This window comes from Podarcis filfolensis (assembly GCF_964270895.1).
Source record: "Podarcis filfolensis genome assembly, chromosome: 14".
Taxonomy (NCBI): Eukaryota; Metazoa; Chordata; class Lepidosauria; order Squamata; family Lacertidae; genus Podarcis; species Podarcis filfolensis.
This window is the reverse complement of record NC_139616.1, coordinates 52,236,786-52,263,022: the sequence shown is the minus strand read 5'-3', so window position 1 is coordinate 52,263,022 and position 26,237 is coordinate 52,236,786. Positions and strand designations below refer to the sequence as shown.

The following is a 26,237-nucleotide window of genomic DNA, read 5'->3' as shown; positions in this document are numbered from 1 at the left end:
GGGGGAGTGAGAGACCCCCGACACGCCCCCGCCACGAGGAGTCTCCCCTGCACTCACCAAACCATTCACTCACATACATTTCCCTGCCTTTCCTGTCAAAAGCAAATCCTCCCGTGTCAAGAGAAAATAACAGCGACATCTCTGCAAAGGCATTGATTGCATCTGCAAAGGGAGCTCAGCTCAGGAGCCTGACACTCCCAACAAAGGAAAACAGGGAAAGGGTCAATACCAAATGTAGCAATTCGCTGATAACTGTATCCATGTAGTGGCTCAATGAGAGAATGAAATTCATAGGAAATCACTGTATCAATCTTCTCAGTTCCAATGGCATTTAGGATCCAGGGAAGTGAGGTATAAGGGTGATATCCTGCCCCAAGAGTGTCAGACAGATCACCATCTCAATCACAATGCCTACCCACCCCGTAGTGGGATGGTCAAGACAAAGGGGTGTATTTGACTTGACACCTGGAAACTGTAAATGCTTTCCTTTGTACTGTGATGGAGTAAGTGTAAGAGACTATATTTGAGTGACAGGGGCATGCCTGGATCTCAGGTTCTACCCAAGACCACACCTTTTCTGACATATCTATGATGTCTTGATGATGCATTCTGAGATGTATTATGGGAAACTTTGGAAAACTTTGAAATACAGATGTAACCCATTGATCTGGGCTTCTCTCTGCTTCTATGTTGTAGCTGGGAGCCTTGTTGCAACAATAAAGATCAGGGCTCTTGGCCGCTGCTTTGCTTCAATTTCTTGGCTGTACTCTTGTTTGACCTTCCAACCTAAGCCTGCGGAACTCACTGCTGCAGGAAAAGATCTGTTCCTTGCATCTGCGGGGGGAGGGGAAACTCTGAGCCTGCTTAGAAGCACTTGGTCCTAATTGCCAGCGCGTTTTGTGAACAGTGCGGAGCAACTCTCTTCCCGTGCGCATTGTAGAAGGGATCTAAGAACCACACACTCGAAGACAGGCTCAGAATAAAAGCAGGGCGATACATTTCAGAACTGGGGGTTTAAAAGTCTTTACTTAAGAGGTACTGCCAACACACGCAGCCTGCAGGCAAGTCCAGAAACACACACCTGACAGCCGGCTGTGCAAACACACGTTTTGAAATCAAGGACAGTGGCTCAACTCTGGCCCATCTGCTCTTTCCAATGGGCCAAGATCCGGATGTGGGAGCCCAGGCCAAGAGCTTGCCAAAAGAGCAGGCAAGCCAGGCCAAGCACCCCTCTGAAGACAGGCAGGATGTCCCAGCTCTGCTCCAGGCAGGACTCTCAGTGCTTCTCCAGGGCTTTGGCAAGGAGCTCGTTCAGCCGGTTCACCATCGGTCGCGGGTCGTCGTTCAGGCCTGCTGCTATCATGGCGTTGTCGTAGATCTGCCAGCGAAGGAAGGAACAATGAAGCGGGTCAGGGTAGAGGGGGGCTACCTTGGCTTACTGTGTCCCAGGGTATGGCAGGAGCACCAACGGACAGAGATGGGATTCTGCTCTGAATGCCAGCCAGGAGTGGGCAAGGAAAACATGACAGGAGGGGCGCATTTCCCTCAGTAACTGCTCTCCTGGGGGCTGGACTACATGATCCGCTTGGCCCCTTCCAACTCTATAATTCTATTCTTCTGCCCGCCCCCCCAAAGCTCTCAGAGAGGCCCCAGGGAATCCACGTGGGGGTGGCAGGGGGTTACACTGTTCCCTGCTTGTGGAGGCTGCAGGTGCCAGCTGTCTCAGCTCCAGACATTGCAAAGGCCCTGGACGCCTCCCCCACCCCTTTCCACTGCTCTCCCAATGGCCTGACGAGACGAGGGCAGTCCAGGTGCCCCTCTGTGTGGCTAGGCTTCTCCCGAGGAGGAAGCAGAAGCTAGTTCACCTGGTCAAGCAGCATAAGGGCCAGATCAGGCTGGCTGGAGCGGAGCTGGTTGAGCTTCTTGATCAGAGCGTGCCTAGAAGGGAAGACGAAGGGGCAGTTTGAGCGCTGCAGCAGGCAGAGCGCATGGGCTTCCTTCCCCAAAGCCCCCTCTCCGCCTGTGCCCAGCCCCTCTGCCCTCCCCAAGGAGAGCCCTTGCCGAGGTCCAAAGGGAGGCGTCCGAAAGCAGGATGTGAGGGCGACAATGCAGTCCCCAGTGCATCACGTCCAGGGATTCCTCCTCCCCCAGGTCCAGCTCTGCCTGTCCCCCCACCCACCCCCAAATCCAATACCCTGTATTGATCTCCAGCGTGGGCTGAAGGATCTGAGCCCGCTCCTCGGTGGTCTTGGCCAGCTGCTGCATCCGGAGGAAGTGGCGGGCAGCACCCATCTCCAGGACGGTGATCATGGCCGGGTGCATCTCCAGGCGGGGAGTCACCTGTAGGGCAGCAGGACGGAGGGGGGTGAGGTCAAGGCTAGCAGCCCCTCCTGCCTCCCCACCAGGTCCCAGGAAGAGAGGAAACGGCAGGCCGGTACATGGGTTTGCCCAGATCCCCCACAACTGCCCTTTCCAGTCATTTATGCTCTCAGCCCTTCACACAGTCATCACCATCCTGACAGGTCACACTGTGGCTGCAGAAACAGCTCCCAGTGACGCCCGTTCCTGGAAAGGCCTCACTGAAGCCCAAAGTCCTGCCAGGCCCAGCCAGGGGGCTTCCCGAGACCCAAGCCCTCAAGGTGGCCAAAGTGTTCTCCCTAGTTTGTGTGCAAACTCAGGCCTCCCACTCAGGCCAGAGTGGCGCATGCTCTGGTTATCTCCCGCTTCGATTACTGCCATGCGCTCTACATGGGGCTACCTTTGAAGGTGACCCAGAAACTGCAACTAATCCAGAATGCGGCAGCCAGATTGGTGACTGTGAGCGGCCGAGACCACATAACACCGGTCCTGAAAGACCTACACAGGCTCCCAGTATGTTTCCGAGCACAATTCAAAGTGTTGGTGCTGACCTTTAAAGCCCTAAACGGCCTTGGCCCAGTATACCTGAAGGAGCATCTCCACCCCCATCATTCAGCCCGGACACTGAGGTCCAGCTCCGAGGGCCTTCTGGCGGTTCCCTCCCTGCGAGAAGCGAAGCTACAGGGAACCAGGCAGAGGGCCTTCTCGGTGGTGGCGCCCGCCCTGTGGAACGCCCTCCCACCAGATGACTTTTAGAAAACATCTGAAGGCAGCCCTGTATCGAGAAATGTTTTGTGTCTGATTTTACAATGTTTCATGTGCTGTAAGCCACCCAAAGTGGCTGGGGAAACCGAGCCAGATGGACAGGGTATAAATAATGAAATTATTGTAATTATAACTTACCCGCCTGCCCCCCTGCCCCGGACCCTCACCTTGATGGCAGCAACCCGTGGGCCAAGTGCATTCCTCATCCAGGCCAGGAGCTCCTCTGCAACCGAGGTGCTCAGAGACTCTTCTGCTGCAGGAGGAGGAGGAGGAACACAGGGGAGTGGATCAGGGTGGGGGAAGAGGAGACAAACCCCTCAGTCACAGCCACAAAGTCCTTCCTGAGAGGGTGGGGAGTGCTGACAAGAGGCCAGCCTCTGGGACGCCTCCTGGGGTATTCCCAGCCCTCCAAGATGGGTGATTCCCCACCTCCTCCAAGCTAGGCAGCCAACTCCGCTTGAAAAGGGCTCACACCCTCTTCCCGCCGCACAGCAGAAGCCCACCTGGGTGCTTCTCCTCAAACTTCTCCTCCTTGTAGTGGTCGACGACGATATCCGTCTCCACAGACATCAGCTTCTTCTTGTCAAACTCCCGGAGGTGCAGGAGGGTCAGTTCATCAAACTGCTCGTAGCAGAATAGTACCTGCGGGGGCCAAATTGGGGGGAGGGGTGTCCTCAGTTCCAAGGAAAGAGAGAATGACAACCACCACCCCGGTCACAGGGCTTCCTCCTCTGCTCCTGGTGCCCAACCCCAAAGCACTTGCTGGGAAAGGGGCTCCCACAGGCCCCGGCTGGGGCTTTGCTTCCCAGGCCCCCCTTTGCTCTCCTGCTCACCTCCACGTCCTTCTTCTTCATGGCTTCGTAGTAGGGCGAGTGCTCGGCCAGGTGGCGGTTGGGAGAGCACAGGTAGTAGATGTTCCGGCTGCCGGCCTGCATGCGGCTGGCGTAGTCCGAGAGGCTGGTCAGCTGGCCAGCGGGCAGCGCCGAGGACTCGTAGCGAAGCAGCTTAGCTATGTCTTCCTGTGAAGGAGAGTCCAGTCAGTCACAGGGCAAAGGAGGCAGAACCCTCACCCCTCATCAAGGCATCCGCTGCCCAAGTAAACCGCTTTGAGGGTGTGTTTTACAATCCACTTTTATGAAATAAATGAAGTAGGTGGCATCACACCTGGTTTCCCACCTCCCTCTGGAAACTTGGCAAGAATAAACCTCGCCCCTCAGCTGTCCCTCAGCACACCTTGACATCCTGCTCAGCGATGGTGACAATCCCCTCGCGCATGAAGAGCCCGTAGTCCTCAAAGAACTTGGCGTACTTCTCAGGGTCCTTCTTGCTCTGCTCAATGAAGAACTTGATCAGCCTCTGCTGCAAGACTCCCCGGAGCTTCCTGCAGGACAACACCCAACATCAGAGAGACTGGGGGGCGAGAGATAAGTGCCTGGAAGCCCCCAAAATTAAAAGAGGGGCAGGAGAGACAGCGGAGGAAAGACTGCAGACAGTGACAGGCTGAAGCACCTCTGGCTGGGAGGGGGGTTTCCATTCTTTCCTCCCTTCACCAAAAGATTTGCCTAGGTGCCATGTGCAATCTAAGTGAAGTTGGCATTGCTCTGAAGAAATTCTGAAGAAAGAAGAATGGCAGACGAAATTAATGGACTATGCAGAATTGGACAAAATGACAGGAAGGATTCAAAGCCTGCGGGACTAGAGATTTACAGAAGACTGGAAGAAGTATATGAATTATTTGAAGAGCAACTGTAATCAAAAAATTACGCTAGTAGGACTACAAGAAGTTTTATAAGGAGAAATATACAAGGTGTTACAAAGTAGATATAGATAGAAATGTTGGTTATGAGTTTGAAATGTAATAGCGAAAATAACAAATGCATACTGAGAGATTAGATTGGAAAATTTTCAGACAGGACTGATGGAAGTCAAAAAATTGAATAAGATGTAAAAGTTTAATTACTGTTGAAAATGATATGTCTAAAAACTAATAAAAATTTATATATATATATAAAAAGAAGAAGTTAGCATTGCTCTATGACCAAGAAGCCTCCCAGAAGCATTTCAACCAATCGCACCTCTGCCTGCTGGGATCCCAATTCCTGGCATTAGCCACAACAGGAGCCAGGGCTAATGGGAGCAGGAGTCGCAGCAACACCCGGAGGGCCCCAATCCCTGCCCCCTGGTGACCAAGAAGGGAGCAGACCTGCAGGAGAAGGAGCCAGGGCCCAGCCCGAAGGAGCAGGCAGGAAAGGGGGACCCAATTTTTCTGGCAAAGGTTGTCTAAGGAGGCAACAGAAATCCCTGGGTTAAAGCTGACCGAAAGTCCAGAGGTAGCCCTGTTATCAATTTACGATGGGGTGGAAGGATTGCAGGTGATGAAGGACTTGCTCACAAATTTATTGACAGCTGTGCAAGTTATTACAGCTAGGAAGTGAAAGGGGCAAACAGAATATAAAATAGAAGAATGGTATAAAGAAGTGTGGGCTATAGCTATTAATGATACATTAACATGTGCCATTAAGGCAAGACGGGGAATATTCAGGAGAAATGACTCTAAGGAGATATGGAGGGTGTTTGTAGAATTTGTACTGTTAGAACGGAAAGGGGTCAAACCATCGCAAGAGGTGTTGAAATTTTGGAAGGTTGGATAGTTACAATGGAATGATCTCAGTAGTGGGGTGCACATGTTTATTCTTATTTTTTATTATTACTTTGTCAAAAAAAAAAGGAAAGGGGTGTCGTGAATTCTCCGTGGCGCATTAGCAGAAATGCTCAGAGTTCCAGGTTCTTCAGTGCAGTATATTTATTGTGAGCTATATAGGAAGACCTTTCTATCTCTCTCTCTCTCTGACCACACTCCTCTACACCACCACCTTTACTGCTGGACAGGTTTCCCTTTTAAACCGATGACAGCCAATCAACTGACAGCACATTACTGCTGAGTCTTTCTGACCCAGCACTTGCATAGAAAGTATTGCAGGACGACTGCACCAGCCAGTTGCATCAGCCAGCAAACTCAAGCCTGCAGACTTACTATCTCACACAGCATTCTGTGAATCCCGACAAGGGGAACCTTGGAGGGCCACTGCCAGTCAGAGCAGCCGACACTGGGCAGAGCAGACCAACAGCCTGCCTTGGGGGAAGGCGGATCAGCGAGCGGAGCTTCAAGCGCCCCCTTGGATCACTTCCAGGAAAGCCCCCGGGCTGGAGAGACACACACGGACACGGCCCGCGGGTAGCTCACCTGACGAGTGCGCTCTCCTGGAGCAGCTCCCGGCTGAGGTTCAGAGGGAGATCTTCGCTGTCCACGACTCCTGAACCAAACAGAGGGAGGGGCAGCGTCAGGGAAAGGGAGGGCAAGGGGGAGCTGTGGCCCAGAAGTAACCCCCCTGCCTGCCCAGGGCACCTGCAAAGGGGAGGGTGGCTACCTTTCAGGAAGCGGAGCCATTTCGGCAAGATGTCTGCGGCTTTGGTCAGGATGAGGACCTTGCGGCTGTAGAGAGAGACGCTGGAGCCCAGCTCCCGGCTGACGTCAAACATGGAGGGCTTCTAGAGGCACAGGAAGTCATAATAATGGTGTTATTCTTTCTACCCCACCCATCTGACTGGGTTGCCCAGGTTGAAACCGGATGTTCTGCCAGGTGGGAGGGACCCGGCTCAACCTCCATCCTGGGGTGGGGCTGCCCCCCTCCTGCAGACCACCCCTCAGTGCCTCTGGAAGGCAGTGGGGGGACCCCCAGGGCCCTCACCGCCTCCGGGACGTAGAAGATGCTGCGGATGTTGAGAGGCGCGTCTGTCTTGTAATGCAGGATGTAGCGCGGCTCATCGTAGGCCTGAGCAATGAAGCGGTAGAACTCCTTGTGCTGCCAGTCCCCAATGTCCTTTGGCTCCAGGGTCCAGAGGGCCTGCGCAGAGGGAGGGGGGACAGGGGGGCAGAGGCTGCTGAGGCATTCAGAGGGCACAAGGGACAGCCAATGCCATTGCTGCCAGAAGGAGTCTGGTCCAGAGGCAAGCCCAAAACACCCCGAGGCTCCAGGCAGAATAGCAAAGAGGAGCCCAGAATAATTCTCCTGCCCCCAAAGCGGACCAAGCGTGGGACTAGAAGGGCATTGGCAACCTTCTCCAAGCCACTACCCCACCCTGAAATTAAAAGGCCGTGGGAAGAGGACCCGGCATTGAGAAGCATCCTCCACTGTCCTTCTGGCAACTCACAGGAGAGAGCAAATGTTGCCCCTGTGCACTAGAGGGGGAGCTGCTCCTCAGAGCCACTTGCACAGGACCCCCACAAAGCCCAGGGCGAAGGCAAAATCCCAGGCAGGGCTTCCTGGCCCGGAGCCTTTCCTAAGAGACGGCTCCTCCTGACCAGCACCTTGTTCTGAGCAGGGCGGAAGACGACCGGGAGGCTTCATTTTAATGTTGTACTTTAATCTTAAGTTTTTAAGTTGTTTTTTAATCAATTATTTTTATACCTGGTGTTAGCCGCCCTGAGCCCGGTCTTGGCTGGGGAGGGCGGGGTATACCTAACATTATTTTTTATTATTATTACTATTATTATTATTATTATTATTCTGCATGTTTGGGGCCCAAGCAGCGCAAGTCTGCAGCCGCCTTACCTGCATGGCGTTGACACGTCGACCGTTGAGGAAGAGGGGGTAGCCAACAAAGTTGCTGTACTTTGTGATGACCTCTAGCGGAAGGAAGGAAGGGGTTTGATGATCAACCTTGGTCAACAGCCCTGCCCGGGACACCCGAACTCCAGAGGTGCCCACTGGCCCATCCACCCATGGGGAGCCCAGAAACACAGTGGACCAGCCCACAAGGAAAGAAAAGGCAGCGCTGGATGCTGTGGAGATCCTGGAATGCAGAACCGTGAGCGCATTGAGGTCCACCACAGGTATGTTGCTCATGGAGGGCCAGAAGGGGTCAGAAAGACCCCCCCCCCAGCTCCCGCTTCTCAACCTGGCACTTAACAAGCCCAGAAGCCAGTGACAGAGAATCCATGCCATGCCAACAGTCCAACTTGAGCCAATAACTGCCCGCTTTTGGTGGCAGCTCTTTGGAGTTCGGGTCTTCAGAGGAGATGCTGCCAGAGACCGAAACTGGGAGCTTCTAGGTGCAAAGCCTTTCTCCCCTTTCACAGACACACACTCCCCAAGCCAACCCCCACAAGGCCACCCTGGAGAACCCCACCCAGGCGCAGGGCCATCACCTTTGACGCGCTCCTCGTTGGCGAACTCCTTGCAGTCTTCCTTGAGGTGGAGAATTATTTTCGTCCCTGGTTGAACTCCAGAGGCTTCCGAGATCTCAAATGTCCCAGAACTAGGATTAGAAAACCGTTTCCTTAATAACAATTTGAACAATTTATTTAACTAAAACAATAATGTTACAGTATACATATCCATGTTTGTTAACTTATGTGGTTAAACAATTTAAAACAAAAACAAACACTAGACTGAGTTTTAGTATGGACTATAATGCAACTTAAATAGAATACTATCTTTAGAAAGATTTTTTCCTCCAAAAGACTTTTATTTTAAAAATCCAATTTAAATTGAAAAAATCTGATTTAAATTTTGAAAAATCCAAGATTTCTGCCTGCAACCTACACTTCCTCCTGCCTGCTGCCCAGGCTTGCCCAGCTCCCTCCGGAGCACCACTTACCCATCCGAGTGCCAACAGTACCCAGGGCTGCCTGGCTCTGCAGACTGTGAGAAAACCTCCACCCGATCCGCCACCATGAAGGCCGAATAGAAGCCCACTCCAAACTGGCCAATGATCCTGCTGCCGGCTTCCGCCTGGCTCCGCAACGTGTCCAGGAAGGCCTGTGAACACAAAGCCCCTTGCTTGCAGCCAGGCTGCCCTGACAGATGTCTAGCCACTTCCCAACAACTCAAAGGGGGGGTCACCAACGTGCCAGGTGCCAGAGCCCCCTCTCCTTGTAGCCTCAGGGATTGCTCCGCCCTGGAACTGTGGTAAGCCTAGCTGCACCCCCAGAGCCTGCACCCGCTGCCCCAAACCCTCCTGCCCCGTTACCTTGGAGCCAGACCTGGCGATGGTCCCAAGATTCGAGATTAGCTCCTCCTGGGTCATCCCGATGCCTGTGTCCTGCAGGGAAGAGAATGGCAAAGACATCTGTGTCATGTCCTGGCCCCCACTTTGGGATAGGGAAGGCAACGCTCCCCCATCTGCACAGACTCGGGCAAGAGAGAGACTTCGCAGCAGCATTGTTTCTAGCTGTTTATGAAAGATCGGCTCTGATCTGAGCAAAGCACCAGAAGGTTGGTCTATGGGGTCCAGCCCAAGGTCAGAAGTTAAGTCAGGGCCAAATCCCACCAGACACCAAGCTCATTGGGTAGCTGTGGCCAAGGCCACGTCTCAAGCTAGGCAGAATACCCACACCAGTCCCCCTTGGGCCAGAGGCAGCAAAATCTCTCCAGTCCAGCGACCTTCCTTGGCAGCCCTGGCCAAGGAGTAGGAACAAATAGAGAAGTCTGGGGAGTTCTGGCGCAAGTCATCCACTCGGCAGCAGTACCTGGATGGTGATGGTTCCTTGTTTGGAGTCTGTCTCAAGGTGGATTTCCAGTTCTGGCAGGATCTCCCCTTTGGACATCAGTTTGTGGCGCAATTTTTCTAAAGCATCACTGCAGTTGGAGATCAGCTCTCGGATAAACACCTGCAGGGAGAGGCCATGCTGATGCAAACGGGCACCACAGAGACAGCAGGGAGTGGCTCTTGAGTGTGGAGCAGCGCCCCATCCCAGATGGAAGCGGGTCATGCCTTCCACCCCCACTAGCCAAAGGCAGGGTAGACTCCACACACTGTAGCCGCAGGCATCCTCTAGAGCAGAGCTTTCCAAACTGTGTGTCGTGACATGTTAGTGTGTCAGCTGCAGTAATGCTGGTGGTCAACAAAAGAGGTTTAAAGACTGTCTCAAGGCAAATCTTTAAAAATGTAGTATAAAACCAACAACTGGGAAACCCTTGCCTGCGAGTGCTCCAACTGGAGAACAGCCTTTATCAAAGGTGTCCTGGGCTTTGAAGACACTTGAACTCAAGACACAAGGGAGAAATGAGCTAAGAGGAAGGCATGCTTGGCAAAGCCACTCCGTGATCAACTCCTGCCCGGAATCCAATGTCCCCACTGTGGAAGGACGTAAGGATCCAGCATTGGCCTCCACAGTCCCTTATGGACTCATTGTTAAAACCGTGTTTATGGAAGACAAGCTACGAGGGATCGTCAAAGAAGCAGCAGCAGCAGCAGGTATGTCACGTGAATGCTCCTTACACTCATCCCAGAGCTGGAAAGGGGTTAGTTTAACCTCCGGTTTGCTAGTAAAACTGAATTGCTCTGTCATGAAAAGCATGTCACCAACATGCAAAGTTTGTTGGAGCTACCCTGGATTTCCAAGCAGACTGCACTGCCGCCCCAGTCTGATCTGACTCCTCAAGCCCTTCAACTCACTCCCTTTCCCAGGAGCCTGTTCTGGTCCTTGCAGTTCCCAGGAGTTGGAGGGCTTCAGGGAAGCTCCACGGACTGTGGAGTGTGCAGCTTTGAGGAAAGACATGTTGGGCAAGGCACTACATCAGCCATATTCCCTAAGAGGTACAAGGACTGCTTCCCAACTGAGGTGAGAGGAGGGCTGAGTCTGTAACGCAGCGCACCTGCTTTCCACTAACATGGGGAAACTTACCAACCCACTGCAGAAGGGGTGCAGTGATGCCCTCCAAATGTCTGCATTAGGGAAGTTGCTTCAAATTAAGGCAGCAGCCACTACCAGGGCTCAGGATCCCCCAACGAGGAGTTAGGGTCAAGCCAGCGCAGCAGGCATGGGCAGTGGCAGACGCTGGCTGCAGCCCTGCAAAAGGACCCTTGGGATGCACCAGGGCAGGAGCGGCCAGCCTACCTCCTTCTCCGAGTAGAGAGAGCGGGCCACGATATCCAGCAGCTCCTTGGTCTCTGCTTGAAACTCATGCCTGGAGGCAGAACCTGCAAGATGGAGAGGAGAGGAAAGGGCTGCTGCTACTGTTCTCGGCAAAGGGCTGCCCCTTTGCCCCCCACAGCAGGGCCCAGGAAAGAGCGTGGCTTGACTCCAGGGGAGGGGGAGCCTGACCTGGGACTGCCTCGGGGTTGCTGGTCAGTCGATGCAGCGGAGGGGCCTCCTCATCACTCTGGGCAGCTTGCGAGCTGTAACTCTTCCTGGACGCCCAGCTCAGCCCTGGAGGCAGCAGCGGAGGGGCCGGTCGGGGCAGGAGTACGGCCCTTGGACCTGAAACGGAAGAAGCATTGGGTGGTGGGCCAGGGACCCTTCTGAACGCGGAGCTTTAGAGGATGCTACCCACTGTTATAAGAATTCTAAAGTCTCCAATATAGAATAAATGTTCATAAATGTACAAGGCAAATGCACATACGTAAGTATATACTCCACATGTCTGAAATGGTACTGGAGAGCAATCCTGAAGCTATTTGACTCTCCCAAATTGACCTCAAATATTTCTCTGCAAGGAGGAAGGAAATGGGAGCAGCTTTCCAATGGTCTTGTAGGGGCTTACACCTCCCTGCACATACAGTCTAGCAAGTATCTGTTAAGCTGAGCACACTATCAATACGCGTAGGAGATTCAGGAACTGAGTATTTACCATCACAAAAGAATGGCCAGACTGCCCAGAAAATGCAATCAAGTAAGGCATTATCAGGTATCCTGGCAGACAGGGGAGAAGCAACACTCTCAAATTTCTGCTGCAGACCGCCTCCTTCTGTGATGTATGTATGATATTTTGGGGGGTGGTCTTGGGTTACAGGGTGGGCAATTTCAAAAATCTTTATAGAGGCCTATGCACCATTGTTCTGGGCCTCTCTTGCCTGCTTGCAAGGAGGGAGGGAACTCTGTTGCAACAGTTTATTCTCTGTTAATGAAGATCAGGCTTAGTAGCTGCTTTGATTCTCAATAATACGCTGGTTGGCCTCTGCTTTCTCTAGACGGGGCTCTAAGTACCCCATAAGAGAATTCGAACTGTGGTTCCCAACGTGGGGTACACACACACCCCCCCCCCGAGAGAGAATTGATTTTTAAGGGTGGCAATTCAAGAAAGAGTCACAGTGGTACCTCGTGTTAAGAACTTAATTCGTTCTGGAGATCCGTTCTTAACCTGAAACTGTTCTTAACCTGAGGTACCACTTTAGCTAATGGGGCCTCCTGCTGCCGCCACACCTCCAGAGCACGATTTCTGTTCTCATCCTGAAGCAAAGTTCTTAACCTGAAGCACTATTTCTGGGTTAGCGGAGTCTGTAACCTGAAGCGTGTGTAATCTGAAGCGTATGTAACCCGAGGTACCACTGCATTAACAGTGAATGGCCTTTTAGGCTTCCTCCACGTGAACAGGAATTCACTTTTTGAATAATAAGGAGAAGAATAAGAATTAAACGGGGATCAGGAATTGAGAGATGCTTATGTGGGGCATGGCCAAAAAAAGTTGGCATCCCCTGAATTAGACGTCTTTTTCTCGTGACGCCGCCCCCGGGGCTCCCCGGGCCAGATCCGCGGCGGGGACGGACATCGCGCGGCCTGCGGGGTCAGAGGGGGCGGCGGGTCGCCAGGGTCACGCGGCGCCCAGGGAAGCAGCAGCCGCCACCTCCTCCCGGGGCCTCGCCAGGGCCCGGCCTCCCTCACCTGCTCCCGCCGCCGCCGCCGCGGCTCCCGGGCGGACCAGGAGGCGGAGGAGGCATCGCCCGCCGCGCAGCACCTCCAGCCTCGCCATTGCTCCCCTCACGCCGACCCGACTTCCGGCGCGGGAATAGCGTCACGCGAGACATAGCCGGCGCTCCCGTGACGTCGGTGCGCCTCAGCTCCGCCCCCTCGCCGGGCTCCGGAGCGAGCCGGAGCTTGGCGCATGCGCTCTTCCGGCGCTCGCCAGGCCCCGCCCCTCGGCCGGACCGGTCGGAAGGAGCGCCTGCGCCCCTCCAGGTAGGCCGCGAGGGCGCCCCTGTGCATGTGCAGAGCGCCGCCCGGAGCGGGGCAGGGGGCGCTGGAAGGACCCCCGGGCGTGGAGGCGGAGGGAGGGCGCCGACGGGGCTGCCGAGGGGCTCCGGGCCCGGCTCCCCCGGGCGCCCCTTTCGCCTTCCGGGCTCCGGACTACAACTCCCAGCAGCCCCGGCAGGGCGGCCCCGCAGGGGGATCATGGGAGTCGTAGTCCGAAGGCCTGCAGGGCCCGGGGGGCGGAGGCGGAAGAATTCCCCACCCGCCTCCTCCGGGCGCGACACTCCCAGCCCGGGACGCCCCCCGGGGGCTCCGCGGTCCCGGTCCGGGGCTCCGTCGGCGGCAAAGGAGGACTGGGCCCGTTCCTGGAGGAGGAGGACGCTGCTGGGGGCGGCGAGACCATATTATCATTTTTACTAACGTTGCCGTGATGACTAGCATCATTAACTATTTCAACCCATATGACGACTATAATTATTAATTATATTGTTAATTATATTACATATAAATATATTATTTGTAGGCACAGCTCATCCTCTAGAATAAAATAGCTTACTGGGGAAATGCCAAAGTTGCCCTTTGGGGTGCCTCAGGGTCAATTTCTGTTGTTGTTGTTTAGTCGTTTAGTCGTGACCGACTCTTCGTGACCCCATGGACCAGAGCACGCCAGGCACTCCTGTCTTCCACTGCCTCCCACAGTTTGGTCAGACTCATGTTTGTAGCTTCGAAGACACTATCCAACCATCTCATCCTCTGTCGTCCCCTTCTCCTTGTGCCCTCCATCTTTCCCAACATCAGGGTCTTTTCCAGGGAGTCTTCTCTTCTCATGAGGTGGCCAAAGTCTTGGAGCCTCAGCTTCAGGATCTGTCCTTCCAGTGAGCACTCAGGGCTGATTTCCTTAAGAATGGATGCGTTTGATCTTCTTGCAGTCCATGGGACTCTCAAGAGTCTCCTCCAGCACCAGAATTCAAAAGCATCCATTGTTTGGCAATCAGCCTTCTTTATGGTCCAGCTCTCACTTCCATACATCACTACTGGGAAAACCAGAGCTTGAACTATACGGACCTTTGTTGGCAAGGTGATGTCTCTGCTTTTTAAGATGTTGTCTAGGTTTGCCAGCGCCTTTCTCCCAAGGAGCAGGCGTCTTTTAATTTCGTGACTGCTGTCACCATCTGCAGTGATCATGGAGCCCAAGAAAGTAAAATCTCTCACTGCCTCCATTTCTTCCCCTTCCATTTGCCAGGAGGTGATGGGACCAGTGGCCATGATCTTCGTTTTTTTGATGTTGAGCTTCAGACCATATTTTGTGCTCTCTTTCCCCTCATTAAAAGGTTATTTAATTCCTCCTCACTTTCTGCCATCAAGGCTGTGTCATCTGCATGTCTGAGGTTTTGATATTTCTTCCAGCGATCTTAATTCCGGCTTGGGATTCCTCCAGACCAGCCTTTTGCATGATGAATTCTGCATATAAGTTAAATAAGCAGGGAGACAATATACAGCCTTGCCGTACTCCTTTCCCAATTTTGAACCAATCAGTTGTTCCATATCCAGTTCTAACTGTAGCTTCTTGTCCCACATAGAGATTTCTCAGGAGACAGATGAGGTGATCAGGCACTCCCATTTCTTTAAGAACTTGCCATAGTTTGCTGTGGTCGACACAGTCAAAGGCTTTTGCATAGTCGATGAAGCAGAAGTAGATGTCTTTCTGGAACTCTCTGGCTTTCTCCATAATCCACCGCATGTTTGCAATTTGGTCTCTGGTTCTTCTGCCTCTTCTAAATCCAGCTTGCACTTCTGGGAGTTCTCGGTCCACATACTGCTTGAGCCTTCCTTGTAGAATTTTAAGCATAACCTTGCTAGCATGTGAAATGAGTGCAATTGTGCGGTAGTTGGAGCATTCTTTGGCACTGCCCTTCTTTGGGATTGGGATGTAGACTGATCTTCTCCAATCCTCTGGCCACTGCTGAGTTTTCCAAATTTGCTGGCATATTGAGTGTAGCACTTTAACAGCATCATCTTTTAAAATTTTAAATAATTCAGCTGGAATATCATCACTTCCACTGGCCTTGTTATTAGCAGTGCTTTCTAAGGCCCATTTGACTTCACTCTCCAGGATGTCTGGCTCAAGGTCAGCAACCACACTAACTGGGGTGTACGAGACATCCATTTCTTTCTGGTATAGTTCCTCTGTGTATTCTTGCCACCTCTTCTTGATTTCTTCTGCTTCTGTTAGGTCCTTACCACTTTTGTCCTTTATTATGGTAATCTTTGTACGAAATTTCTATGGTAGCCCAAATCTCAGTTGTACAGGTGTATGTATATATCTCAATTTTAACTCATGAGCTTTTGCTGCAGTCTGCTCTGATTGTATATTTTATCTTTATGAACGCTGTTTTTATTTGTGTTGTGCAAGCTGGTCTTTGACCATAATGAATTATCTATCTAATATAAATATATTAATTATATTATTATTATTATTATTATTATTATTATTATTATTAATTACATTAATTATAATTATTAATTAAAAAACAACTGTGCACAAATGAATTCTGTGCAAACCCCACAAACTGTAGCAATGAAAGCACCGCTCTGAATGCTGTTTGCTGGGCAAGGCTCCCCGCAGGCGTTGGGTTGGCCGCTGTGGGTCTGGGCCAGGGCGGTATTTGTTTGGCCTGATCCAGGCCCCCTTGTGTGTGGCAGGATCCGAGCTCCTTCCCCCAAGAGCCAGCTAGGATGGAGAACAAAGACCTGGAAGCCGAGATCCACCCGCTGAAGAACGAGGAGGGCAAAGGTCCCGAGGGCCTGGCCAACTGCACCCAGAAGGAAGCGGCCCCCAAGAAGCTCAAGCGGCTCTCGCGATGGCGCACGGCGGCCTTCTTCCTCTCCCTCTTTCTGTGCCTCACGGTGGTGTTTGCCTTCTCCTTTATCATCCCGTGCCCAGTGAGGCCCATTTCCCAAAGGATGTGGAGCAGAACTTACGAGGACGCAGGTGAGTGCGTGGCCGCAGGGGCCGCAGCCGCTCCTGGGGGCCCCACGGGTGCTTGTGGCCCGTCGCTGAAGCCCCCCATTCTGGCCTCTTTGCAGCAACCTACGCATTCCTGGCCATGCAGGACGTCAACAAGGACCGGGTCCAGGATGTCCTCTTTGCCTTCAAGGCTGCCAGTACCGACAGCAACAGCACAAACAGCTCTTGCGCCAGCCAAGGTGAGGGTTCCTGGGGCTTGAGCGGCTCTGCAGAGGCTGCTCCGGGGGGGGGGAGGCCACAGGGACTGAATGGGCTGCTCCTCTTCCTCCAGGCTTGGCCTCCCCCTGTGCCTTCCTGGCCGCTCATTCGGGCACCAACGGCCGCACGCTCTGGCAGAGGCCTGTCGCCCAAGAGCTCCTGCTGATGGACTGCTCCGGGGAGCAGGATCACACCCCAGCCTGCTTCATTGTAGGGGAGCCGGACATCCTGGCAGCCATCGACTTGGAGACAGGTAGGCAGGTGTCCAGCAGCCCTTGCCCAGAGCGTCATGGCAAGAGACATGCAGGCAACCTTCCTGTTGCGACAAGGGGGTTGGGGGGGTTGTCTTGCCAAAGGCAAGGTGGTTCCTTTCAAATGAGATTCATGAGCAATACAAAATACGCAAGCGAGTGAGAAAATTAAAAAAAAAATTCTAAAACAGCAAGCAATATATACCATATATTTCCCTGTATAGGACACACTTTTTCCCCTCCAAAAATTAAGGGGAAATGTGTGTGCGTCCTATGGAGCGAATGCAGGCTCCTTGGCTTCATCGATAGCAACGCGAAGCCTCCAAAGCGCAGAGGGAGCGCTCCGTGTGCACCGAGCCCTCTCACTCTTCAGGGATAGCCGCCTGAAGCCTGCTCTCGCTGAAGCCAGGAGAGCAAGACTCTCCTTCTTTCAGCAGAGAGGGAGAGCTGTGCAGTGCCCCTTCAGCCAAGCGGGAGGAGAAATGGAAGGGGCTCCGTTTCTCCTGCCGCTTCGCTGAAGGGGTGCTGAGCAGACAGGGGGAGATTTTTTTTTCTTGTTCTCCCCCTCTAAAACAAGGTGTGTCCTATGGTCCGGTGCATCCTATAGAGCAAAAAATACGGTACATACCAAGCATGCACTTCAATCTGCCACTTGGAAATCCTCAAGAAGCGGCGAAGCGACTCCCCCAGGTAGCTTCAGTTTGCAGGGCCCTGCGGCCAATCAGTCCGTGCACAAGCTTCAGAGAAACTGCCCAAACTGTCCCATTTTATAGATAGCCACCCCCTCCCAATGCCTCACTTTCTCTAAACAATATCCAACATCAAAGAAGGTACCCAGCATTATTTTGGGATGCGTCCAAGGGAACAGGGGCAATTGGCAGGCCCCCAGCTGGCTCCAGCCCACCAGCCGGCAGCCAAGCGAACTCTGGTCCTTGGATCAGCATGTAACTGCGACCCGAGCTTCAGAAGCTGGGCATGCAAGCCAGCAGAGATAAGAACTCTTCGCAACGGAAGGGCGGAGAAAGGCTGCGTAAAGCGTATTTACAGGCCTTTTATTCAGCATCAGGACAGAGGAAAAACATGTCTGCTCCCCTTCGTGCCCAAGCAAACAGCATAAGCAAAAGCTATACGCACAACGGAAGTTCCCAGCAGGCTGTGCTGGAATATAAACAGGCATGTGACACACAGCAGTCATGCCTGTTCCTCTTAAGGTGGAATGGAATATCGTAACACGTCCTCCACAGCTGATGAAGGGAGCTGCATGTAGGGCTTCTCCCAATGTTCCCAGGACATTGAAGACTGTTCTCACACCATCAAAAAACTGAACAAGAGCGAGGGAGGGAGAAGGAACAGAGGAGGCAGGAAGGGCTCTGTGTCACTAGCTCCTCAATACCTTTTGTCTTCCGGGTGCATTTCTCCATTCTCATGAAGGAGTGGAACAGGTCTCAGTGTTTCAATTTCTGGGAATGGAGTTGAGAGATGACCTAACCTGGGGAGAAAACCCCAAAGACCTGATGAAGAGAGCACAGCAGAGGTTATATTTTCTGAGAATCCTCCGGAAAAACAATCTCTCCAAGGACCTGTTGATGGCATTTTACCATTGCGCTGTGGAGAGCATATTAACATATGGTCTGTGTGTGTGGTTTGGGGAGCTGCAAGGTCAGGGGAAAAACAATGCTGTCCAGGGTGGTCAAGACTGCAGAGAGAATAACTGGGTGCACTCTTCCCACCTTGGATCAAATCTATGCTTCCAGGTGCCATAAGAGAGCTGCAGAGATAGCGCAGGATAGTGCGCACCCCGGAAATGATCTCTTTCAGCTTCTGCCTTCTGGAAGAAGGTACAGGGTTATAAAGACCAGAACTAGCCCCCTGAGAAACAGTTTCTACCCAAACGCAATTCTGGTTTTAAATGCAGTATAAGGAGTCTCTATAGTATATTGTATTTTAAAATGGGGTTTCAGAGTTTTTAGGGAGGGTTGAATGTCTTATGTAGATTTTTCAATTTCATTGTTCTGCATGGGACAATGACAATAAAGGTATTGTATCGTATCGAGTGAGGAGCACCCATCCCACTGACGGGGCACCTTTGCATCCTGCAAGTAGGCTGGCGCTAAGTTAACTGGACGCAGCTTTGCTCTGGGCAGCAACAGTGAGATTCCGTTCTGCTCAGATAGACAAGGGAGCTGCCTGCTGGATCAGCCCCAGGAAGGATCAGCAACTGAGTGGCCACTTGAGTCTAATTCCGTGAGCTCCGCTCTGTGATTGGGTGCCAGAGCCTGCTCCGCTGGCACCCACCTTTTTGCCAAAGCCAGGAGAGCATTGGAGCTCCTGTCTTCTCCTCGCTGGCCCAAATAGGGCTAATTTAGCCAGCTAGCCCTGGTGATCATCTAATGTTTATTGGATGGATTTTCCCCTTAAATTGATTTTTGAATTTCGGAATTTATTGTTATCCACGTTTTATACTGTCTTTTATGCTGTTTTTTGTTGCATCAATTAAGTGTTTTAAATTTCTATTCTAGCCCATATTCTGTGTTCCAAAACAGAAAGTGGGCAAGAGGGAAGGGAAGGCAGAGTTGTGGCCGAGAGTGTGAGTTGGCTGCCATGGCCAAGGCCCCCAGAATGCTGGGAACTGCGGTCCTTTGTCCCCTTCCTCCCCTCACCCCACGAGGCCCTTCCTTCCTGCTTATTCCCCAGGCCAGACTCTCTGGAATGAGGCTGCCAACCTCGGGCCTAATTCGACAGTGCTGAGTCCATTGCTGAAGATCCCAGATGTCAACGGAGACAGCACCTCTGACCTTGTGGTCTTCGCTGAGACGGGAGAGGAGGTGAGCTTAAATAACTATAGATAACTATAGCGAGGAAAATTGGCATTTCTTCAGCATTGCCATGCAAGCCTCGTTAAGACTGGGCAGGCAGTGGCGGCGGCAGAATAGCTCAGCTTCCTCCCCAGGCGCGAGAATCCCATGGCCTTCGCTTGCTCTGCAGATACAAGCCCACTTCTATTCAGGGAAACATGGCACCCAGATTGGATCCGTTGGGACCTTGCATCTCCCGGGAAGAGTCGGCCACCTCATGCAGGTCACTCCGAAGGGCTCCCACTACGTGCTGCTGTACACAGGTGAGTCCTTCCCCCTCTTGGCCCAGGGGTCCCTGCCGAGGGCGGGGTCCTCTCTGGAGAAGAGACGCTCTTTGGAGTCTGGCGAAGACGCTGCTGCTTGGCTCACCCGACTCCCTTCCTCCCTCAGCAAAGGCCCTTTATGGCTACTCTCTGAAAGCGCTGTGCCAGGTGGCCTTCAGCTCTCCTGCCCACAGCAGCTCTGGTCTGACGGAAGATCCACTCTGGGAGACGGCGATCAACAGCGCCACGCGCCAAATCACCTTGCTCAGGTACCGCTTGTAGGGCGGGAGGCGGGATTGACCATTGGGGGGCTTGGGGAGAATACGTAGCGTTCAGAGCAAGCCGGATGGGAACTTGGGAAGAACTAAGTTCATAGGAAGGGCCACGTCTGAGAGCAGCAAGTGGGGTTGAGAGAGAGAGGTGGTGTTGCTGTGAGCCAAAAAGTCGCCAGTTCCGTTGGTGACCTTGTATTAGGAAGCCCCAGTGCTTTTTTTCTTAGAAAATGTGTAGGGGTACTCTCATTTTGACTCAAGTTCAAACCAGGAAAAATAAATACGGTAAATGGACAAAAGTACAAAGAACATGCATTACAGCGGGAAAGGAAGCCGCCGTCAGGGTGGTAACAACAAAATGGACCAATCACTGTGCTAGATTCCAACTCCTACTTCACACATTAAACACCCGCTTCCGTCTGAGACTCAGGAAACACCATGGCAGAAAATGAGGCTGCCATCGGAGGGAGCAGCAGAACTGACGATTCACCAGGCTAGAGAAGAAACTAAATTTTTTAAATAGAAATTAGTTTCTTCCCCCGTTAGATTCACAAAATGTTTAGGGGTATGCGTACCCCCAGAAAAAAAGCACTGGGAAGCCTCCACCTGTAATATGGAAATACTGGCCCACCTCACATGGTTGTTGTAAGTTCTACAGAGAAGAAGGTGCTTCTTTCCCTTTGTCAGACGAGCCCGTCTTCTGGGGGTCAGGAGGGCAATGGGGTCTCCTCCCGCCAGCCTCCTCTTGCCCTCATTGGTGTCAGCTGGCACAAGCGCCCCCTGAAGGCCCAGCTGAGCAATGACCAGCACTCTCGGTCCCTCCCTGTTTAGCACGGGAGAAATCCGCTACCTGACAAAGATGCCTGTGTCTTCGAGCGCCGATTTTCTGGTTTCAAGATCGAACATGCTTGAGCTGGTGGACGGGCGGCACTTGGGCTCAATGTGGGTCACAGAGACACCCCACATCTTAAGGTAAGGGGTGCCAGCTTCTGCCAACAACCATGACCTGTGGGGTCCGACTCTGGCTTGTGCCTCGTCCTCGGGCACAGGGCACAGGGAGAGTGGCCTGAGCTGTGACTTCGCACGGGAGGGAGAAGGGAAAAGGAGGACAGGCCAGCCGGTAGTTTTGCCATGCGTGAGGCTCTGAGCTATTAATTAGAGGTGGGCTTCGCAGCCCAGAGGAATTCGCCAACAGTGCTTCTGAGCGCAGGCAGAATGCCCAAGAGAAGAGAAGGACTTATGCAACTGGGAAGGGAGGAAGAAAGGAAGATAAATAGCGGGAAAGTTAACAGGGAACAACTTTCTGTGTATGTACATAAATTGCAAATGTGTTAGATTCTGCAATAGTTGGTATGAAAAGAGGGAGGATGTGAATATTTCACCCCTCCCATTCTAAGACTCTCATGATGTTTTCAGAAAGGAGGGGGCGGAATCTGCTCATCGCTTCTTCCGCTCCAGCCTGACTCTGTGGGAGTCTGAGTGTTATCTGTGCAGATATAAGATGACTGCATAAGAAACTGTAACACTCATGCAGTCCAGTATCCTCCGTTAGTTTTTGGTTTATAGTTTATTTTAGTTTGCAGTAGCTGTAAAAGAATAAAGAAGTTAAGCTTCAGAGCCGTCGTTCATGCAATTCATACTCTCCTGTACTCTGCTAACGTTGGTGCTGAGTTTGGTGCTCACAGCTCTGAGTCCATTGCACTTAGAACTGCTCTCCCTCAGTGGAAAGTCTCTGGAAGTGCTTCCCAGCTCGCCTGGCCCAGTCGGGGCTGAAGAGGTTGAGCCCAGTCGTTGGCACCGGCTCAAAGGCGAAGCTGTCAGTTTCCCCACAGCTTTCTGGAGATAAATCCCTTTCTCCGCTTCCCTTCTTAACCAGCAATTTCTTCCCCCTTTTCTGGAAGGGTGGGGTGGAGGAGGGAGAGGTCCGGTGTGCCAGTCAGGGCTGCTGAAAACGGCTCGTTCAGCCCCTTCTCGTCTCCCTCTTGCAGCGAGCCTGTGCTTGGAGCCTACAGGCCGGACGAGGTCGACGTTATCGTTACGAGCAGAGACTCTTCCAGGAAGAAGGTTTGTTTAAAGGCCCACAGCCACATGGAGTCCCTTGCAGCAAAGGCAGAGTTTTATGATCCGTTTCTTTTATCAATTAAATTCAAATGCCGCCTTCATCTGAGGATCGCAGGGTGGTTTACCGCAAAAAAAAGAGCAGCCCTGATCAGGAAAGTTTTTAATGTCTGGCATTTTATTATTTTTTATATTTTGCTGGAAGCTGCCCAGAGTGGCTGGGGAAACCAGCCAGGTGGGCAGGGCATAAACAAGAAAATTATCATACAAGTGCACAGCACAACAGCAAGCAAGAACAATGCCTTTGAGCCCCTGGGACCCTGCCGCATTAAAAGGGCCATAGAGGAATGTTTTTGCCTGGTGTCAAAAGACACGTGAAGCAGGCGCCAGGCAAGCCTTTCTGGGGAGAACATCCCACAAACTTGAGACCCCGCGAAAAAGGACTGTCCTTGTGTTGCCACCCTCCAGACCTCTTGTGAAGTAGGGGTGTGGGGCACAGAAAGAAGGGCCTCGGGTGACAGTCGCAGGGTCTCGGTCAGTTCATATGGGGAGAGGCAGTCCTTGGGGCATTGAAGGCTTTTAAACCAGTCCTTTGAATTGGGCCCCAAAACTGATGGGCAGCCAGCGCAGTTGGGCCAGAGTTGGCAATACATGCTCAGACCGCCTTGCCCTGCTGAGCATCGTGGCCGCTGAGTTCTGCACCAGCTGAAGTTTCCAAAGCATCTTCAGAGGCAGCCCCAGGTGTGCCGCATTGCAGTAACCTAACCTGGAGGTTACAGGAGGACAGATGACAGAGGTTAGGCTGTCCCAGTGCAGGTGGGGGCACGGCTGGGCCACCAGCCAAAGCTGAAGGAGGCCCCAAGCGACAGCAGTGCACCCTGGAGGACCCCAAGTCGCGTACCTGCTCCTTCAGAGAGAGTGTCACCCCCTCAAAAGCGCCACCTCCCACCCTCAGGACTTTGGTGGCTGGAAACCCAGCCAGATGGGCGGGGCATAAATAATAAATTATTATATATTATTATTATTATTAAAGATGAGCAAATCTGGTGAAGGAGGGTCCGCTTAATCAGATCCGAAGTTATGCATTTTATAGGTGTGATGGTTGGGCTTGGTCCTGGCCTGCCATGGAGCAGCTTCTGGGTGCTGAGAGCCTTTGCCTTGCCCAGCACCCCGTGGCAGAAGCACCCAGAGCAGGGGCTGCAGAGAAGAGCGCTAAGGACCTGAGAAGGCAGCACCCTCTAAGGCAGGCCTCTTCTCCGCAGGTCATGGTCATGGAAGGCACCTCCGGCGACATCGAGTGGGAGGCCGGCCTGCAGCTGCTCTCGGGCGCCGACAGCCCCCGGCCGGCCACCCTGTCCACCATCGACCGCAGATCGGTCTTCCTCTTCTGGGGCCTGTACCAGAGGGACGCAAACGGAACGGTAAGCGGAGGGTGGCATGCTGTAGCAGGAAGGGAATGCAAAGAAACTGTTCCTTCTGCCGGCTGGCTTTGGGCGGGGGGGGGGGAGCTGAATGGAATTTGCCTGTAGGAATCTCTAGCTCAATTGGTAAAGCATGAGACTCCTAACCCCTTGGTCGTCGGTTTGAGCCCCCCGTTGGGCAAAAGAGTGGACTTTGCATGCGGTTGGACTAACGACCTTTGTGCTCCCTCCCAACTCCACTGCAGTTCCATGAAAGCCCTCTGAACCCCAAAAGGAGAACACCAGCCTTCCCACATGTCTGGCTTTGTGTGCCCGGGGCGACAGTCACACTGGCACAGAGTTGCCCCAGTGCCCCTGCCCCTCTCCTCTGCCACCGCATAACAGAATCGCCTTCCCTAATTGCCACAACCTCGCCAGCGCACATTTCATGCAGGGAATGCGCTGCCTCCGTGTGTTATTGGGGGGGGGGTCTTGCTGGCGGGGCCTGCTCTGCGCAGTTTGCCCTTGCCTGCAGCTCTCTCTTCTCTCTTGGTGCCAGGGGTCCTGGGACGGCGCCCAGCAGCAACTGTACCTGTTCCACCCCGCCTTGCCCAATGTCCTCCTGGAGACGAGCAACGTCACGGAGCACATCGTGGCCTTTGAGGGTAAGTCAGTGTCACGGTCCAGTTCATGGGCAATCGAAGTCCCGGCAGGGGACATCAGGACCGGGGGCAAGATGGCGGCGTGGGAGCAGGAAGGGGGGTCCAGAAGCCAGGAGTCAGGAAGCCAAGGGTCTGAGGGTCAGGAAGCAAGGAGTCAAGAAGTCAGGGGTCCGAGGATCAAGAAGCCAAGGTTCAAGGATCAGGAAGCAAGAAGCCAAACGCACCAAGGCAGGAAACGAGTTGCTGTGGCAAAGAGCTGAAGGGAAATGCTGACCTTATAACCCTTCCCGGCTCTTGCCACCAGGTGCTGTGAGTTACCTCACCTGTGTGGCCACGCCTTGCCTCTTCTGAACAAACTTAGGAAGGCCCCAGTACTGCAGAGTCCTGTTGGTCACAAGGCCTGGCTCCTGCATGCACTCCTGACAGTCAGGGGCCTCCCCATGCTGGCTGGGCGGCTGCGAGGAGGAGGAGGCTGCCGCCGCCGCTGCTGCTGCTGCTGCCTACCCCCCAATCCTTCACCCTCTTTCACTTCCAGGGGTGCTCTTTGAGCGGAGCCGCCACGCCTGCTACGTGCTCCTGACGGGGCCCCAGGTAGGGCAGGCCCCCGGGCAAGTGATGCTGTCGAAGTGGAAGCTGAAGGAGGCCATCGCCGGCAGCCGCGTGATCTGGCTCAACCAGGTGGCGCAGAACAGCGAGCAGAGCGTCCGGGAGCGCTTCCTCAGGATGAGGTACCGCAGCCCCCAGTGAGCGCCGGCAAGGCTGGGATGCAGGGAGAGGACGACCCCGGGGGACCCGAGGCCGGCAGAGGCTTCCCGCAGCGCCAGAAGGCAGAGAAGAGCCACCGCGAGGCTGACAATGGGCAGGGCTGGCATGGCAGGAGGGGGCAGAGGCGGCCTTTCCAGCGCTGCTGCTCCTCGCCCGCACCCAGGGCCCTTTCCCTGGGGGATTCCTGCTGCAAAGGCTCCCTCTCTCTGTCTTTGTGGAGGCCTGGATTGGGGGGCAAGCAAGCATGGGGCCCCTTGACTGGCACTGGAAGGCTCCCCCACCAATGGACCCTCCTGCGGGGAGGAGAGGGCTCAGCACCCCGCACCTCACTGGGGTTGATGTCTGCAGCCCCCGCTCCCTTGGCTGCCCAGCTCCTCCTTCCTCTCTCCCTGCTGCCTCCACCGGCTGGGAGCCAGCAGGGAACCAGGGAGTCGTTTGGGGGTGGGGGCCTTGAGAGCTCAGTGGGACCCTGGCCTGCAGCGCTCAGGGGCAGCAGCCTGGGGGGAGGCGGTGGGGCTCTCCCCCTTCCCCAGGCGCCTGCCTTGCCTCCCTGCTGGCCTTGGCTTCAGGCCCCACTTGGTGCAGGGAGGAGGAAGGGGGTTGGCTGCTTTGCTAGGGGAAGGGCCCGAAACCCGCCCCCCACAGCATCCTTTGCCCAGGCGGCCCACCCCCAACCGCCAGGACTGGAGCCGACGGGGCTGCTTTTCCACCTTCGGGGATTTCTTGAAGGTTTTTCCTTTGGGCTTTGGTGGTGGAGGTTTCACACACAGGGCCGCCTCTTGCACCTGAGGAGGCGGGGACTTGGCCAGCTCGCTGCTGCTGCTGCTGCTACTGTGGTTTCAATAAATCCTGGTTCCTTGTCCACAACCTCCGTTTTCGTTCTATCTTGGGGCTCCTGCATTCGGTCGCCAGAATGAGCTGGGCCCCCAAACCTGTGGCATTCACTTGGGGGGGGAAGGAAGGAGGCGCAATGGGCAGAGGCCCCTCCTCTTGACACCCTCTCCCCCTGCCCAAGAGGCTGTGGCTCGCTTGCACCCCAGGCCCAAATTCAAATCCTGCAGACTGGCAAGGAGAATCCGGTGACCTGGTTATATGCCACTCCTGTTTGGGGGGTGGGGGTTTCAAAGAGAGACCTCTGTGTGGCAGGGCTGCCCCCTCCTTCGCTCCAATAAGCCCTTAGGTACCTGGAAGCATCTCTTGACGCAAGAGGGGAGTGTTGGCAGTCTTGCTAAGCCCTGGGTTGGCCGTGCCCTTGCCGGAGACCTGCCTGCCTCCTCCTGGGCTCAGGCAAGCAAGAGGACCTCTGTGCTTCGGCAGAGTTTTCCCTGTGCAGGTTTTCAGTGAGGCCCTTGGTCCCTACGGCCTGCTGCTGCCTACGCTGCCAGGCAG

General features: G+C 53.8%; 2 protein-coding genes across 6 annotated transcripts; one reads left to right on the top strand and one right to left on the bottom strand.

The window, feature by feature from the left end:
• Positions 1–1,007: 1,007 nt before the first annotated feature.
• Positions 1,008–12,954, bottom strand: TRAP1 (TNF receptor associated protein 1). Of its 4 annotated transcripts, none has more exons than XR_014541499.1 (19): positions 12,791–12,952; positions 11,234–11,389; positions 11,027–11,109; positions 9,656–9,796; positions 9,157–9,228; positions 8,785–8,945; positions 8,333–8,442; positions 7,737–7,810; positions 6,873–7,028; positions 6,552–6,672; positions 6,368–6,437; positions 4,357–4,504; positions 3,957–4,142; positions 3,627–3,765; positions 3,291–3,373; positions 2,195–2,340; positions 1,866–1,938; positions 1,107–1,378; positions 1,008–1,055 (listed from the first exon to the last, which is right to left on the bottom strand). XR_014541499.1 is itself a non-coding variant. In XM_083585697.1 (18 exons), exons 1-18 carry the CDS (start codon positions 12,876–12,878, stop codon positions 1,277–1,279), a joined length of 2,109 nt encoding a protein of 702 aa, XP_083441823.1. In that variant the 5' UTR covers positions 12,879–12,954; the 3' UTR covers positions 1,008–1,276. The 4 variants fall into 4 exon arrangements, 2 of the variants coding, with proteins under 2 accessions (XP_083441823.1, XP_083441822.1); XR_014541500.1 differs by having other exon boundaries at positions 3,291–3,376; positions 12,791–12,927; XM_083585697.1 differs by having other exon boundaries at positions 1,008–1,378; positions 12,791–12,954.
• FAM234A (family with sequence similarity 234 member A) lies at positions 12,934–25,715 on the top strand. 2 transcript variants are annotated; one of them, XM_083585727.1, is made up of 12 exons: positions 12,934–13,084; positions 15,800–16,088; positions 16,184–16,303; positions 16,396–16,575; positions 19,268–19,398; positions 19,559–19,691; positions 19,819–19,960; positions 20,795–20,935; positions 21,952–22,027; positions 23,284–23,442; positions 23,981–24,086; positions 24,619–25,715. In XM_083585727.1, the coding sequence occupies exons 2-12, from the start codon at positions 15,833–15,835 to the stop codon at positions 24,828–24,830; spliced, it is 1,656 nt and encodes a 551-aa protein (XP_083441853.1). In that variant the 5' UTR covers positions 12,934–13,084; positions 15,800–15,832; the 3' UTR covers positions 24,831–25,715. The 2 variants fall into 2 exon arrangements, with proteins under 2 accessions (XP_083441853.1, XP_083441854.1); XM_083585728.1 differs by lacking the exons at positions 23,284–23,442; positions 23,981–24,086; positions 24,619–25,715 and adding an exon at positions 22,412–22,520 and having other exon boundaries at positions 13,006–13,084; positions 21,952–22,089.
• The last annotated feature ends 522 nt before the right edge of the window (positions 25,716–26,237 follow it).